Genomic DNA, 13,778 nt, shown 5'->3' on the forward strand with positions numbered 1-13,778 from the left:
AGCGGTTGCACAACTAACTCCCATTAAGGTCTTTCCATACATCCTATATCATTGTTAAAGATAAATAGTTCTTAAATATGTTTAGGCTACACTCGCCCACAAAAGCTCTACCACCATGGTGAAGGAGAAGGATACTATAGAGGGTTGCACATTTAGAGGAGGTCCCCATGCACCTGAAAACTAAGCTGGAATGGATAGTCCTATGTCCTACCTAATGAGGTGTGGGGGGGAGTGGGTGGGGCAGCACTTCTCGACTGCATTGCATATATTGCGGTGGCTTTTCTGTCTTCCATCCTTGCACATCGACAAAGTCGATGTGATATTTGGCGATGAAGGTTGGCATCTCGCTAGCGAAGGTCGGAGATATTCGATGTCCATGGGACTCTCGCGCGGACGGGTGGGAATTACTTTGCCAAATTGTGGATAGATGTCGAGATGAGTTGACTCGGGTTTTTGGGGGCATGGGGAAATACTCTTAGGTGGCTAGGTGTGAGGGGCGGAGGGGACACAGAGACACATGGGTGGGTGGGTGGAAGGCTTTCCAGGCTGGGCGTATGAGTGCTGAATGAGGTGGATCGCGTTGGATGGAAATGGGGGATGAGGTGGCGTGCTGACGTGGGAAAGGGCCCCTTGCCGAGCCTGGGAGGTTCGGTGCCGGGTGCCGTTGCTGGGCGTTGACAGCGATGATAATGCATATACCGAGCCGGGGCGCCGAAAGCTACTGATTTCAAAAAAGGCGTTGGGGGGGCCACCGAGCCTGCAGCCTCGGGCCGAGCCTAGTGAACTAGGGACAACGAATTTGTCGATGATAGGTGCATGTGCAAGCTGCCAAGGATGGATGGACGGCCCAGATGCGAAGTAGCAAGAGAATGGACGGCGGAGATTTCGTCCCTCTCATTGGCATTGACGGAAGTTTCAAGCTCTGTTTTTGTTGGAGCTCTGTTTTTGTTCAAAGCTCTGTTTTATGTTCAAGCTCTGAAGCTTGATTGATCCCTCTCAGCTCACGCTTCCTGCCGCTGCTCTTTGAATTTAGCCTTGCACCCGTGTCCTTTCTGCTTCCTATTGAGCTTGGCAGCTTGCTGTGCCACTGCTTAGCCTGCTTTTCAGCTCAAATCTCCTGCCCAAGTGTGAAAGCTCATCGCGATCACTCCTTCCCGTGTCTGTTCTTCGAGCTTGGCCCTCCCTTTGCCTGCTCGCTGGCCTCATCTACCTGTCTGTTGCCTTTGCCTAAGCCCTTGCCCCTGCCTTTGCCTTTGCCGCTTCCTTGCTTGCTTTCCTTGTCGAGTTTCCCCCTCCGATTGGGGAGGATAAGATTGTGCTCTCTGAGCTGTCGTCTCATACAGAAGCTGCCGCCCTTGCTTCATTTGCCAGTTTTATCGATAGTTGAAATCCGGGGACGCCGTCCCGCCGGAGCTATTTACAAAGGTCTTGCTAATAATATACCTCTGAGCTATTTTAAGGAAGCCAGCGAATGCTAGCGAGCCAATGAAGCTCTATTTGTCAGACCTCCAGAATTGCAGCAGTTGATCCGTGCTTTCTTTGCCTCGTCCTCTCACAACCGCTCCCTTACCTCCTAACCGTTCTGCCACTCGTACACACGTTCACCTGGCCTCCTCCCTTTCTCGGCCCACAAAATTTGTAGATCAGCGCAGAGAAGCATCTCTGTGTTGGTAGGAATCCGAACATCTTGTCTCCCAATCGATGCGCTTGTTAGCCAGAAATAAGGAGCCGTTGATTGCCTAGTTCGATCATCTTTTCCTCGAGTGCAGGATTGAGTACGAGGGCTTGCGTTTGAGCGATCAGGCGAAGTACTTCGATCTCCTCTTCCAAGCTGATTGAGAGGTAGCAGCTACCTATCACGTAGCCATGGGTGAAGAAGTTCAGCAGGTCGTTCCTCCGGCTCCTGAAAGTTCCGAGGTGCCCAAGGAGGAAGTCGAAACGAAAGTTATAGAGGAACCCACTTTTGAAAAGGTTGTGGACGAGGACGTAGTCGCAGCCGAGGAAGAGAAAGAGGCCGTGAGTGCAGAAGCCACCGAGGCGGAAGAGAAGACGGTAGAGACGGTGGAGGAGAGCAAAGGGGAGGAGGCTGTGGCCGATAGGGAATTGAATCCCGCTCTGCCAGCCTTACCCTTCAAGGAGGAAAGCTACTACGTGAAAGATTTGAAAGAATCGGAGAAGAAAGCTCTTCAAGAGCTGAAGGCGAAGATCTCGGAGGCGATCAAGGCGAACTCCTTTCTTGCTCCTCCGAAGCCCGAGGTAACTAGGGAGGTGGAAATAGAAAAGAAGGAAGTGGTGGCAGAAACCGGCGAAGGAGGGGAGGTCGTGAAGGCCGAGGAGGAGGCAGCAGCAGTCGCAGTAGCAGAAGGGGAGGCACCCGTTGCTGAAGAGGCTCCTGCTGCCCCGAGCGAAGAACCAGTTGCTGTAGAAGCTGTTACGGAGGAGGCTGCGTCTGCGGTAACAGAAGAAGCGCCAGTTGTCGAGGAAGCTCCTCCTGCAGTGGAAGAAGTTGTGAAGGAGGAGGTGCCCCCGCCGGAATCCGGGGAGGCGCCAGCTGAGGTCGCGAACGAGGGGGAGACAGCTGCTGAAGCACCTGTAGCCGAAGTGGAGGCGGAGGGGGAGGTGGAGAAGACGGATAGGGAGGTTGTGATCGAGGATGATTCTCCATCGTTGGAGGACTTAGCTCTTTGGGGAGTTCCTCTTCTTCCCACCAAGGGCGACGATCGGACCGATGTGATCCTGCTCAAGTTTCTACGAGCTCGAGATTTCAAGGTGAACGATGCGTTCGGGATGCTGCAGGAGACGCTGGTGTGGAGGAAGGATTTCAACGCCGACAGCATCGTGGAAGAAGAAACTCCCACCACCGAATACGATTCCGTTGCTTACATGTATGGCTGCGATAAAGAAGGCCACCCCGTCTGCTACAACCACTATGGCATCTTCCAGGACAAGGAGCTCTACCAGAAGACCTTTGAGGACGATGCCCAATTCAAGAATTTCTTGCGCTGGAGAATCCAGGTGCTGGAGAAGAGCATCCAGAAGCTCGACTTCAGTGCTAGCGGTGTGCACTCGATGGTTCAGATTACAGACTTCAAGGATTCTCCCGGCTTTCTAAAGCTCAGGAACATCTCCAAGAAGGCTCTCAACATTCTCCAAGACAACTACCCCGAGCTGGTCGCCAAACAAGTGAGGGAGCTTTTCTGTTTTTGGGTTTCGATCTTCACGATGATGGTACTCTGTTTTTCTGCTTCTGGTTGGCATCAGTAAGGCATGGCTGATGAATCAAACAACGTTTGTGTGTTCTTGTGGTTTATTCTCTATTGCCTGCAAGATTGACCTCCCCTTTCAGGAAAGGAATTTCGTATCAATCACAGGATGTTTGTTCTGGCCAAAGCTATATATGTTGCAACGTGTGTGTGATATCGTTCTATTTGTTGATGATTATGGGTCCAGATCTTCATCAACGTCCCATGGTATTTCGGAGCTCTGTTTGCTGTGAATAGCAATATTGTGACCCCCAGATCCAAGAGCAAGGTCGTGGTGGCCAGGCCTGGCAAGGTTACAGAAACGTTGTTCAAGTAAGGCTAATCCCTGGTGGAGTTTATGGTTTTCAATGTTATGAGTGACTATCGTGGGATTGAAACTGCACTATGTTGTGTCTTTAGAGGATGAGTTTGGGAATGTTCCTGGATTCATCAAGGTATAAGGCTTCGAGGCTCGAGCTAGTATCACTGAAATTTTTGCAAAATCCGTTGGTGCACGTATTCATCCAAAGCAACGTTTGGGCTGTAGGTACATCTCTCCCGAGAACGTTCCTCTGCAGTATGGTGGCCTCAGCAGGCCCAATGACACCGAGTTCGAGGGTGTGGAGGCTCCTGTCAAAGACATGGTTGTAAAACCCGGAGAGAAGCAAACAATCGAGCTACCTGTGGAAGAGGTATGCAGACAGCATAAGATGGGCAGGGTGGTCAGATTGTAATTGACAGGACTCCTGTATTTCTGGGATTGGCTTTGTAGCATGCTATTGCAGTGGCCAGTATGTATTGTGTTGTGAAATGTTATTAATGAAAGCGTTTATGGTTGTGCCTTATTGCAGGCTGGCAGCACAGTGGTATGGGATGTTGCAGTGGTGGGGTGGGAGGTGGTCTATGGAGAAGAATTTGTACCGAGTGGAGAAGGAAGCTACACAGTGATAATTCAGAAGTCGAAGAAGGTGCCATCCACGGAGGAGCCATTGAGGAATTCTTTCAAGGCAACTGAGCCAGGCAAGGTGCTACTTTCAATCGACAATACAGCCTCGAGACGCAAGAGGCTTGCGGTGTTCAGGCATACTGTGAAGAGCTCCAGCTGAGTGTTAGGCATCCTCCCCTCGCTGCAACTGCCCTTGTTTCCTCATTTTAACCCAGAGCCTTTTGCTGCCTTTGATCCACCCTCCATACCTTTTGCAGATGAGATTTTTTGACCCAATCAGCTCCCCCCTCCCTCCCTGTTTGACTGATTTGTTTAATAAAGTTTGCCTACCTATGTGGCCACCCTGTTTGGGATCCGATGTTCTTCTCTATTACCTCCCCTACCACCTCACGTTGATCCTATACTTCCATCTTATTGACATACCTTTTCCTCCCACAACAGAAGTCCTTGCGCTTCCTTTTGCCAGGTTGTGTGAAGTTTCTATATGCTTTTGTACACCTTGCTGTGGGTATGCCACCCAGCATGGCTTCCATTAGTAGTATGTAGCTTGTAATTGCTTGTCTGGTGTCCATAGTTGCATTTTGCAGCGGTCATTTCAGTTTCAGCAGCGCGATTCTTTCTCCATCTGGTTTTGGGTGGTGGTACCGCATTGATCCGATTCTTTCCTCTGCTATGTATTCTTTTTCTAATATAGAAGTGCGATTCTCTTCATTCTTTGGCTCTGGAATCTGGAACTGTATGTATTGTGGATTGAATTTGTCCTGATTATTGAAGGATGTGTTGCGCCAAGAATTTGTCCTGATTTTTGAGGGATGTGTTGTGTCAAGTGGATAGCATTTTAAAACTTAATGCCAGCAAGCAAGACAGCAACGTAGAACGTGGGTTGTGGCCCCTGGTTTCACAAAGGACACAAGGGAAGGGGGGAGGGCACATCGAAAAGAGGCGTGGGGGTACCCGGGAAATTTGTATGAATAGAAATCGATTGCGTGCACGCATTGGAGGCTAGTTATCAACAAGAGGGGGGAAAGGGAGGGGTGGTGGTTGATGGGACGGGCCGTGCGAGCTTAGCTGTTGCAGCATGCTAAGGTTCGCATGCCCACGTGGTCAAGTCCTTCCTGGGCGCGTCGGCGCGCCCTGCACACTGCCCTTGCTTGCACCCGTCGTCTGAGGTCTCACTTTAGATAAAATGAAATTGCGCCAGCCAAGTAGCAAGCCCCTCGAGGATAATGTGAAGATTGACCTCAACAAGATCTGGGTGCTGAGGCGCTCCCCCACTTGGTGGGAAAAATGGCTGACGGCCATCTGGAATGGCTGTTGCATCGGAAAGTTTGCGTTCCTCCACTGGAAGCTTCTGTCGCATCGGAAAGTTTGCGTTCCTTCACGGGAAGCTGCTGCATAGCTGGCTCCTGCTCCGGGCAAAGCTGAAGGATCGCGGTGAATCCCCTCTGCCACTTCTGTGATACTGCTCTAGAATCGATTCGCGACCTTTTTGGGAGATGCTAGTTAGTCCGTCAAGTCTGGCTCGGGGTTGCAAGGGCACTCACAGCCTCGGGGGCAAACCCGTACCTTAACCTGAACTGGAAAATGACGCTTCTTGGTGGCCTTTAGTGAGAGGGACGGTTTGTTATGTTATTTGGATCAACTGCAATCGAGTCCCTTCAATCATTGGTTTAGCTTCTACCGGCGAGCAGTGACTTGGCGGTGATAGACTACTTGGATGGATTTAGGGTGGCTCTCTCGAGCTATTCCGGTATCTGAGTGAGGATCCCTCCGCTCTTTGAGCATAGGCCTTGGGCAGTGTCCCCTTTAGGCCACATTTTTGTTCAAGGGTTTTATAAGCCCCCCTTTTTTTTCGAGTTTCATTAATATTAAAGTCCACCTTTACCAAAAAATAAAATAAAAAATATGAATAATAGCAAGCCCCACTTTGGCAGATTCTCCCATGCCCTTTCCAATTTTGGTGTTTCGCCACAAACCTTAGCCACAAGCATTAGTTGTTAAACCTTCAAGATTCATGAAGTCACTATATTGGGCTCCCTCCCATTAAGTACATGCTTTCTACACTCTTCAAAGGTCGTTGCTCACACAAGCCCTTTGCTAGTGTAACATCTAGCACCCAAAGAACTAAGGACTAGCTAGAATATGGTTTCAAATGCCTAGAAAACCACGTACTCTACATATTGCTTTAGCTCAAACATTTCTCTACATCATAGAATTTCTTTTAGCACACATAAAATCATGGAACATGTAACTTAGGATTACACTTCAAAGACATTGTCAAGTGAGTCACCTTTAGACACTAGCCACTGTACGATATAAAACCTCAAGAACAAGATATATAACCTCAAGAACAAGTTGTGACACAAGATAACACACTAACCTTGAAGCCATGGGAATAGTTGCTTGAGGGTTTAGCCCATGACCCAATTTATTGGTTATGCAAAAGATGAAGGAAGCCTCAATTTGCAAAACCCTAACTTTGGTTGTAGGCATAGTAGTTTGAAGTCAAAGATTTCGATGATGATTTACATAAATATTTTGTTCAAAGGGCCAATCATTTCATGTTGCTTCATAATGCACACTCTCAGTTACAAAAACTAGATTGTACACAAGAATGAGACGCGTTGAAGGTCATTCCTATCTCAACTATCTAAAAAGTTGAGGAAGATCTTGATCAAAATCCTCACCATTAGATCCAAAAAGAGGAATTGCAAGCCAAATCCATGTTGAAAACTTGGCCAACCAATTCAAAAAATTGTGGTAGATTTTGTTTCTATATGGCATTGGCAAATCCCAACAAGCTATCATATATGAGACTAGAGTCACCAAATGTGGCAATTCCTCCTATGCTAGGTGATAATAGAAACTATGGAAAATTCAGGACACTCGAGCAAAAAATCAATTATGACAAATTGACAAAAATTGTTGGTGCAAATCAAATTGTAATGTTGAGTTGTAGTAGGGTCTTGCTAAAGCAATAGCTTGATTATGGTGGTGCAGTAGACCACTAAAAGTGGTCACTAAAAGTGGAGGGAAATGGCCATATATGATAACATTTGTGAGAAAGAATAGTGCATAATCGAGAGGATAGAAAGTATCCATAGCTAAGATAGAGTAGCAATGCACAACAAAGAAAAAGAGAGCAAGATGGAGATGTGGAAACAAGGATTGAGGTGAAAGACTGATCATGATAGATCCATCCATTTGAACTCCTTTATAGAAAGAGGGCTACCTTATCTTCCACACATACCTACATCATCCATGGAGAGAATATCCTTGACATCATTGATAATGTCACATAAATCAAGCATCTATATTCTATTCCCAAAGGCCAAGTGACCTTTCAAACTCGTAAAGGACGAGCCCAAACCTTCTTCACGTTGGCACTCAAGCACATGCTAATGGTGAGTTCCACACCTTAGGCTACAAAATACTCCAATAGGATCCACATTGTGTCTTTTGTAGGGGTAGAATTGAAACTTCTATACATCTCCTTTGGTCATATTTGTTGGCCCCTGGGCCACTCACCAGTACAGCATCGAGTATGGTTTCTATAGTCGATGATTGTGTATCTCATTGGCTGGAGCGAGTAGTCGTAGGCAATCGCAGGCAGTGTGAATTAGTTAACTTCTAAATCGTGCGCACCGGTAGTAGCACGCAGTGAAAGAGAAGATTAAGGGCGGTCAACCAATGGCTAGCAACAACGGCGTAGCAAGCCGAGTGCACCACCTTTTAGAAGGCAATTTTGTTGTAGTCAAGAAAGCTTTGTAACAAGGAGACGGGAAGAGAGAGTGACATTGCAGGTTCATGCTCTCCCTCTCACCTGATCTTGCTAGGTTAGGAAGCTTGACATCGAGTGTCCATTGCAAGCCGAGGAAGGCTTGGTTGTACCTTTAATATATGAGTTGATTTCCTTTTCCAGTTTGTCAATGAAGTGTTGTCTACTCAATGTGTTATTAAATTCCCAAGTCTTCGTAGCTCAGTTTTCCCATCACACCCCGACCTCCATGTGTTTAATGTTGACCACTATTTTGTCACCTTGAGCACATATATCCAGCACTTAATGGATTGCAAGAGTGAGCATGTTCACCTAAGTGTTGCACAGAGTTGGGATATCTTCGAGCACCAAGCACCTTTAAGTTAGCTTGTTGAGAGTGAGCAAACCAACGCATCAATAGTATCCAATATAATCAAGAGGGTTTGATCCATGGATGTCTTTATGGAAGATATACATATATATTAATATAAAATATTGGTGAAAGTTTATTGAGCTAATTTTTTAGTTTCACAATATTGACAAACTAGATCCAAGGAGGCAACTATAGCTTTGAAGATGCTGCAAACAAAATGTAAAAAGGTATTGTGAAGTTACAGTTGCAAGGAAATGATATTGACAAACTAGATCCAAGGAGGCATCTATAATTTTGAACATGCTGCAAACTAAATGTAAAAAGGTATTATGAAGTTGCAATTGCAAGGAAATGATCTTGAAATTGGATGGTGAAATTGAGAGCACATTGGTTGTATTGAATAGTGAAATAGCACTTTGAATTTAGCACACAACACTTTGTATTCAAGGCACACCACTTTGTATTCAGCACATAGCCCTTTGTATTTATCACATAATCACACATTTATGTGGAGGTCTCCAAAATTATAAAACTAAGGAAACTGCCCTTCCTTGGGAGCGTAACAATTTGCATTCAACACATAGCTCCTTGTATATTGCATTCAAGCACTTTGCCTTTGTAAGTATCTACCCAATTATAAGAAAAGTTAATAGGGAAGAAAATTCTACCTATGGGCAATTTGGGATTTAGAAATATCACCTTCTCTTCCATCACGTCCTATGCAGATACACAGCCCTAACCCAAAGGGCATATGGCCATGTGTGTTCTTGCATGCCTTGGAAATTTCATTGTTAAGCCTCTATGGCCTAAATTTATCCACATCATTGCCTCATAGATGTCTGCACTTGTGAGTATACAAACATGGAACAATGAACCCTGTCCTTCCTAATTGCAGAATGTGATCCCCCAGCTTGAAGCTTCCTTGATTTTGAACCAAAATGCGAAGACCGCCACATGCTAGGACTATTGGATACAATCTCAATGAATCATTTAAAATCATTCTACATGTATATCAATCAAGCTTGGGAGCATATATCATTACACTAGAGATTTTAGCTTACTGCTATATGTGGTATATAAATAGAATATATAAATAGAAATGACAAAAGAACCGGTGTCACCCATGTTGGTGAGCTTATGGAAACATGTGACAGAGAGAAATAAGATAATGACTTTTGTATCCAATGATCTTGTATACGAGTGAAAGTACGCTATGGTGTATGTACTATTGGCAAAAATGTAGTCCTATATATTAGTACTATTTCAAAAGAACTCGAGTTAATGCATATGCACACATTATCATGCACACGCGGGAGACAAACTTAAGATACATTCAGCAAAATCTTTTCGAATTGTTACGGTTCTGGCTTTGTCTTTTGTTTCAGGCGCACGTAGGTTCATAGCACATAGGCCAATCGATTGAATTGTTGAAGGTTGGTTTTCTTCCAAACAAAGCAAAAGCGCATCTGGGCTAGAGAGTGCAGGTCGGACAAAGGGATTCTAAACCAAAAGGTAAGTGGTTGACTCTCTCTCTCTCTCTCTATCGCTCTCTCTTTCTTCTTCTTTCTTGACTTCATGACTTTTGCAAACTGCAAAAGGTGAATCTCTCTCTCTCTCTCTCTCCTCTTCTTCTTTTTTAATGTTTTCCTTTGCATGCAACTTTTGAGCCGGGACTTTGTTTGTAAACAGAAGCAAACATGTCTCTGAAGGAAAACCTGTGGTCACAAGGAAAGATCAACAAATCCAAGAATGAGCCTCATATCCTCTCTCCAAACAAAGAGAACTATAAAAAAGGAAAAGGGGGAAGGGCAAGGCACTTCAAACCCTTTGAATCTCAACTAAAGTGAAGCCTAGGTGGAAGTTTTTCCTTAAAGCTAGGCTAGAAGTCTACTAGGAATGAATGAGTGGATGTAAGACACCTTGGGCACAATGGACAAGGTAAGCTAGTGAGGCTATTGGCATCCTCAAGAAAGAATTTTATAAAGAATTTATTTCTTTATATAGAAGGATATGGCCCGAGCATACATTGCATCTATTCACGGCACTGAGTTGTCTTGTCTGCCACCACCACCTATCTAGCTTTGGTGTGGAATTTTTAGCATAGCTAGTGGCAAGATCAAAAGAATCTTCCCTACTTTTTTGTGGGCCGAGGATGCATGTGCTAGAGGTGACATCTCCTGGTTCACTAAGTGAGGGCCTTGGTTGTGGGTCTGCTTGCCCAAGCAAGGGAGAGTGACGATCATGTTCGTGGTTTGTCCGCTTGAGAGAGAGAGAGAGAGAGAGAGAGAGAGAGAGAGGGGGGGGGGGAGGAAGAGAGAGAGAGATGGATGCTGCCCAGTCCATGAGGAGTGTACGGAGCATATTTGGGCCTATTTTGCCCTATTCTAGGGCCTACCTACTAGTACTGCCACTAGGTTGCTCTCATGGCACCTAGTACGCACCTTGGTTGGGGGGCCTTTTATAGCCCCTAGACCCCCATATGCTCACCAACCACCCAGCTAGTTGGCCTTCTTGAGTTGGCTTACCCTAGTTGTTTAGTTGGATGCCCCTACTCCTCCAATCGGCTTTCTAGGGCTGGGGAGGGAGCTTATATAGAGGGCTCCTCCCCCCCATTCTCTCCATCTCAGTGTAATGAGGGATTCTTGCTGTGTCTCCTTTGTGATTCCTTCCTGGGCACACAAACGAGTTTGTAGCTATAATGATGACAACACTAGATAGATAGACTAGAATGCTGTAGCTTCAATGACCATGCCAGACATACAAGTTAGACTAGCCTTGAGGTTTTTACAACAAAAAGCCTCTGCCCCTCATAGCTGCTTCAATGAAACAAAACAGATTTGAAGAGTACACAAGGGAGAGGGTAGTGAGGTAGCATAGAGCAAAGGCAGAGGATGCAAAGAGTAGGTTGAGGAAGCGTGGAACGTGATAGAGGACCGTGTTCCTTGCAACAATAGGTGACTACTGGTGAAGTCTTTTTTATATTGAAACATTGTTTTATTGTCCATGTGAACAAAAGAAACATGGGAAGCTCCTTCTCACAATGGATGTCCCTGTCGCTTACTATGTCAGACGGCAAACCATACATCTTAAACAAGTGGTCCACAAACTCGTGAGCCAGCTGAATAGCTGAGATGGTTGTTCTAGTAGGTAAGAATCTAGCCATTTTTGTCAGACTGTCCACTATAACCGAAATGGAGTCATGACCCTTGTGCATTCTAGGCAAACCGATAATAAAATCCATGGAAATACTTTCTCATTTATTACTCGAGATTTGCAACGGCTGTAATAAGCCCGCACTTCTAAGGCGTTCTGCTTTAGTATGAAATGAGTTCCCCGATCGCTGACTAGCTCTAATGGACATCCAAATCGCGTGATAACTTTCTCGAATAAGAACTTAGCGGTGGATCTTGCATCGGCCTTCGTGGTGGCTCTCTCTTCTACCCACTTGGTGAAGTAATCTGTGGCCAAAAATGTATATGGCCCCTATATCCTTAGCTACTGAGCTTATTGGTCCAATAAAATCTATGCCCCATTTCTCAAAGGGCTGGTCGGTTTTAATATTCCTATTAAGGGTATCATGTCCTTCTTATGTGATATTTGTACACACTGGTAGGGGTCACACCGCTTGACGAACTTAGCTATGTCTCCAAAGAGAGTCGGCCACCAAAGGCCAACCTATAGCACCTTACGTGCCATAACATCAGCAGGCAAAATGCCCTCCTACAATCCTAGAGTGGGCTTCTTCGAGCACATCGACGTATTCATGCTCACACACGCATCTACGCATGATGCCATCCTTGCCCATGCGGTATAGTTGGCCTGCAATTAGTTGATACAGAGTTGTGTCCTTGATTAGTTTGTGGGCTCTATCTTTCTTGAGGGCTTTGTCCAAAGGCAACCCATTGGCTAGGTAGTGGCCGATTTTAGTGGCCCACTCAGGGATGATGTCGATATAGGGAAGCATCAGGAAGGTCATCTCTGTTGAGATATCGAGCTCCACTCATGATATGCTAGGGTGACCGTTGTGCATTTATGTCACCGACTTGTTAGCTGCAGATGCGGTTGATACACCGCCCATGAATAATAGCTGGATGATAGCTATCCTTATGTACTCTAGTTCGTGGCTCAGTTAGTATGCCACCTTAATTAGCTGAGTTTGGTTTGAGACCCACATATGGGGTTCTTCTATTTTCTTTGTACTAGAGTTCTTTTGGCTTACACAACTAAGAAGAGGAAAACTATTTTCAGCCTCCACCTTTGTGTGTATTCCCCCCATTGTGTATGTGAGAAAGCCGCAAGTGAGACTCCTTCCTTCTCTCCCACTATCTTCACATGGTATCAGAGCATGGTTCGTGGTAAGGAGCTCAAGAAAGCAAACCAAGTTCGCGGTGTCCTGGTAAGAGGACTAGTGTTGCTTTCCTTTTTCAAGTTTGGGAGCAAATCTGTGCAGGTAGCAAAGCCGGAAAGTGCAAGAGTGCATTGTCTCAGATTGAGACACCCTTCGCGGTGTGGCGAGAGGGCAGTATATGGTGTGGGGAGGGCAAAGCATTTGCTGACTTTATTTTCCTGATTCGAGGCCATTTCGGGGCCCGTTTTGGAGGCGGAAGTTCTCCGCAAGCACTGAGAAAAAGGCCCTGTTTTTGCTGTGCGACCACTGCTCTGCAGGTCGGTGAAAAGTTGCCATAGAAATTGCATCGTATGCCTGTGCACAGAGATACTGGGAGTTATAGAATCATCCTTATTACCTGTTCATGCAAAATCGTCACTAGGAAGTGACTGTGTGGTCAAATACCACTTTCGTCAGTTTTGCAGATTTGCCCTTGTGAGGCAGAAGCTGTGTTTTTTGTAGTGACAGAATATTTTGCAGTGTTCTATAATGGCCTATGATTCTCTTTCACAGATTGTCATTGAAAAGCTTGACAAGAACAACTTCCAAGCATGGAAGTTTAGAATGACAAATTTCCTTATGGGAAAAGGCTATTGGGAGTTCATTACAGGAAATGAAGAAGAACCAATTCTTCATAATGTTCCCAATCAACAAGAAATGCAAGCATTTAAAGGATGGCATGAGAGAGCCAGAAAAGTTATGTACTGGCTGTCTATCAGTATTTCAGATTCTATGATTGTGCATATTCAGGATGCAAGTACGCCAAAGGAGGCATGGGATACTTTGGCAAAAATGTATAGCACAAATACGCAAGCCAGGAAAATGCAGCTCGCAGGAGTTGCATAATGTGCAGAGAGAAAATATGAGCATCAATGACTACCACATGAAGGTGAAGAAAATTGCAGATGCACTTGCTTCCATTGGGTCACCAGTGGAAGATGGTGATTTAGTTTCTGTGACCTTGAATGGTCTAGGAAAGGATTATGCACAATTCCGGACATCCATTGCCGTCTGTGAAAAATTTCCTGATTTTGAGGAGTTGTTTGCTCTTCTAATTTCTAAAGAGCAGAGAA

General features: G+C 45.6%; 1 protein-coding gene across 1 annotated transcript; it reads left to right on the forward strand.

Annotated features, from left to right (window-relative positions):
- The first annotated feature begins 916 nt into the window (after positions 1 to 916).
- On the forward strand, positions 917 to 4,606 carry LOC147897188 (patellin-6-like). Its single transcript, XM_087381311.1, has 4 exons — positions 917 to 3,183; positions 3,451 to 3,575; positions 3,790 to 3,934; positions 4,094 to 4,606. Exons 1-4 carry the CDS (start codon positions 1,867 to 1,869, stop codon positions 4,346 to 4,348), a joined length of 1,842 nt encoding a protein of 613 aa, XP_087237437.1. The 5' UTR covers positions 917 to 1,866; the 3' UTR covers positions 4,349 to 4,606.
- The last annotated feature ends 9,172 nt before the right edge of the window (positions 4,607 to 13,778 follow it).

The sequence above is a fragment of the Dipteris shenzhenensis genome, chromosome 11 (assembly GCF_047967505.1).
Source record: "Dipteris shenzhenensis isolate YYH24624 ecotype China chromosome 11, Dip_SZ_1.0, whole genome shotgun sequence".
NCBI lineage: Eukaryota > Viridiplantae > Streptophyta > Polypodiopsida > Gleicheniales > Dipteridaceae > Dipteris > Dipteris shenzhenensis.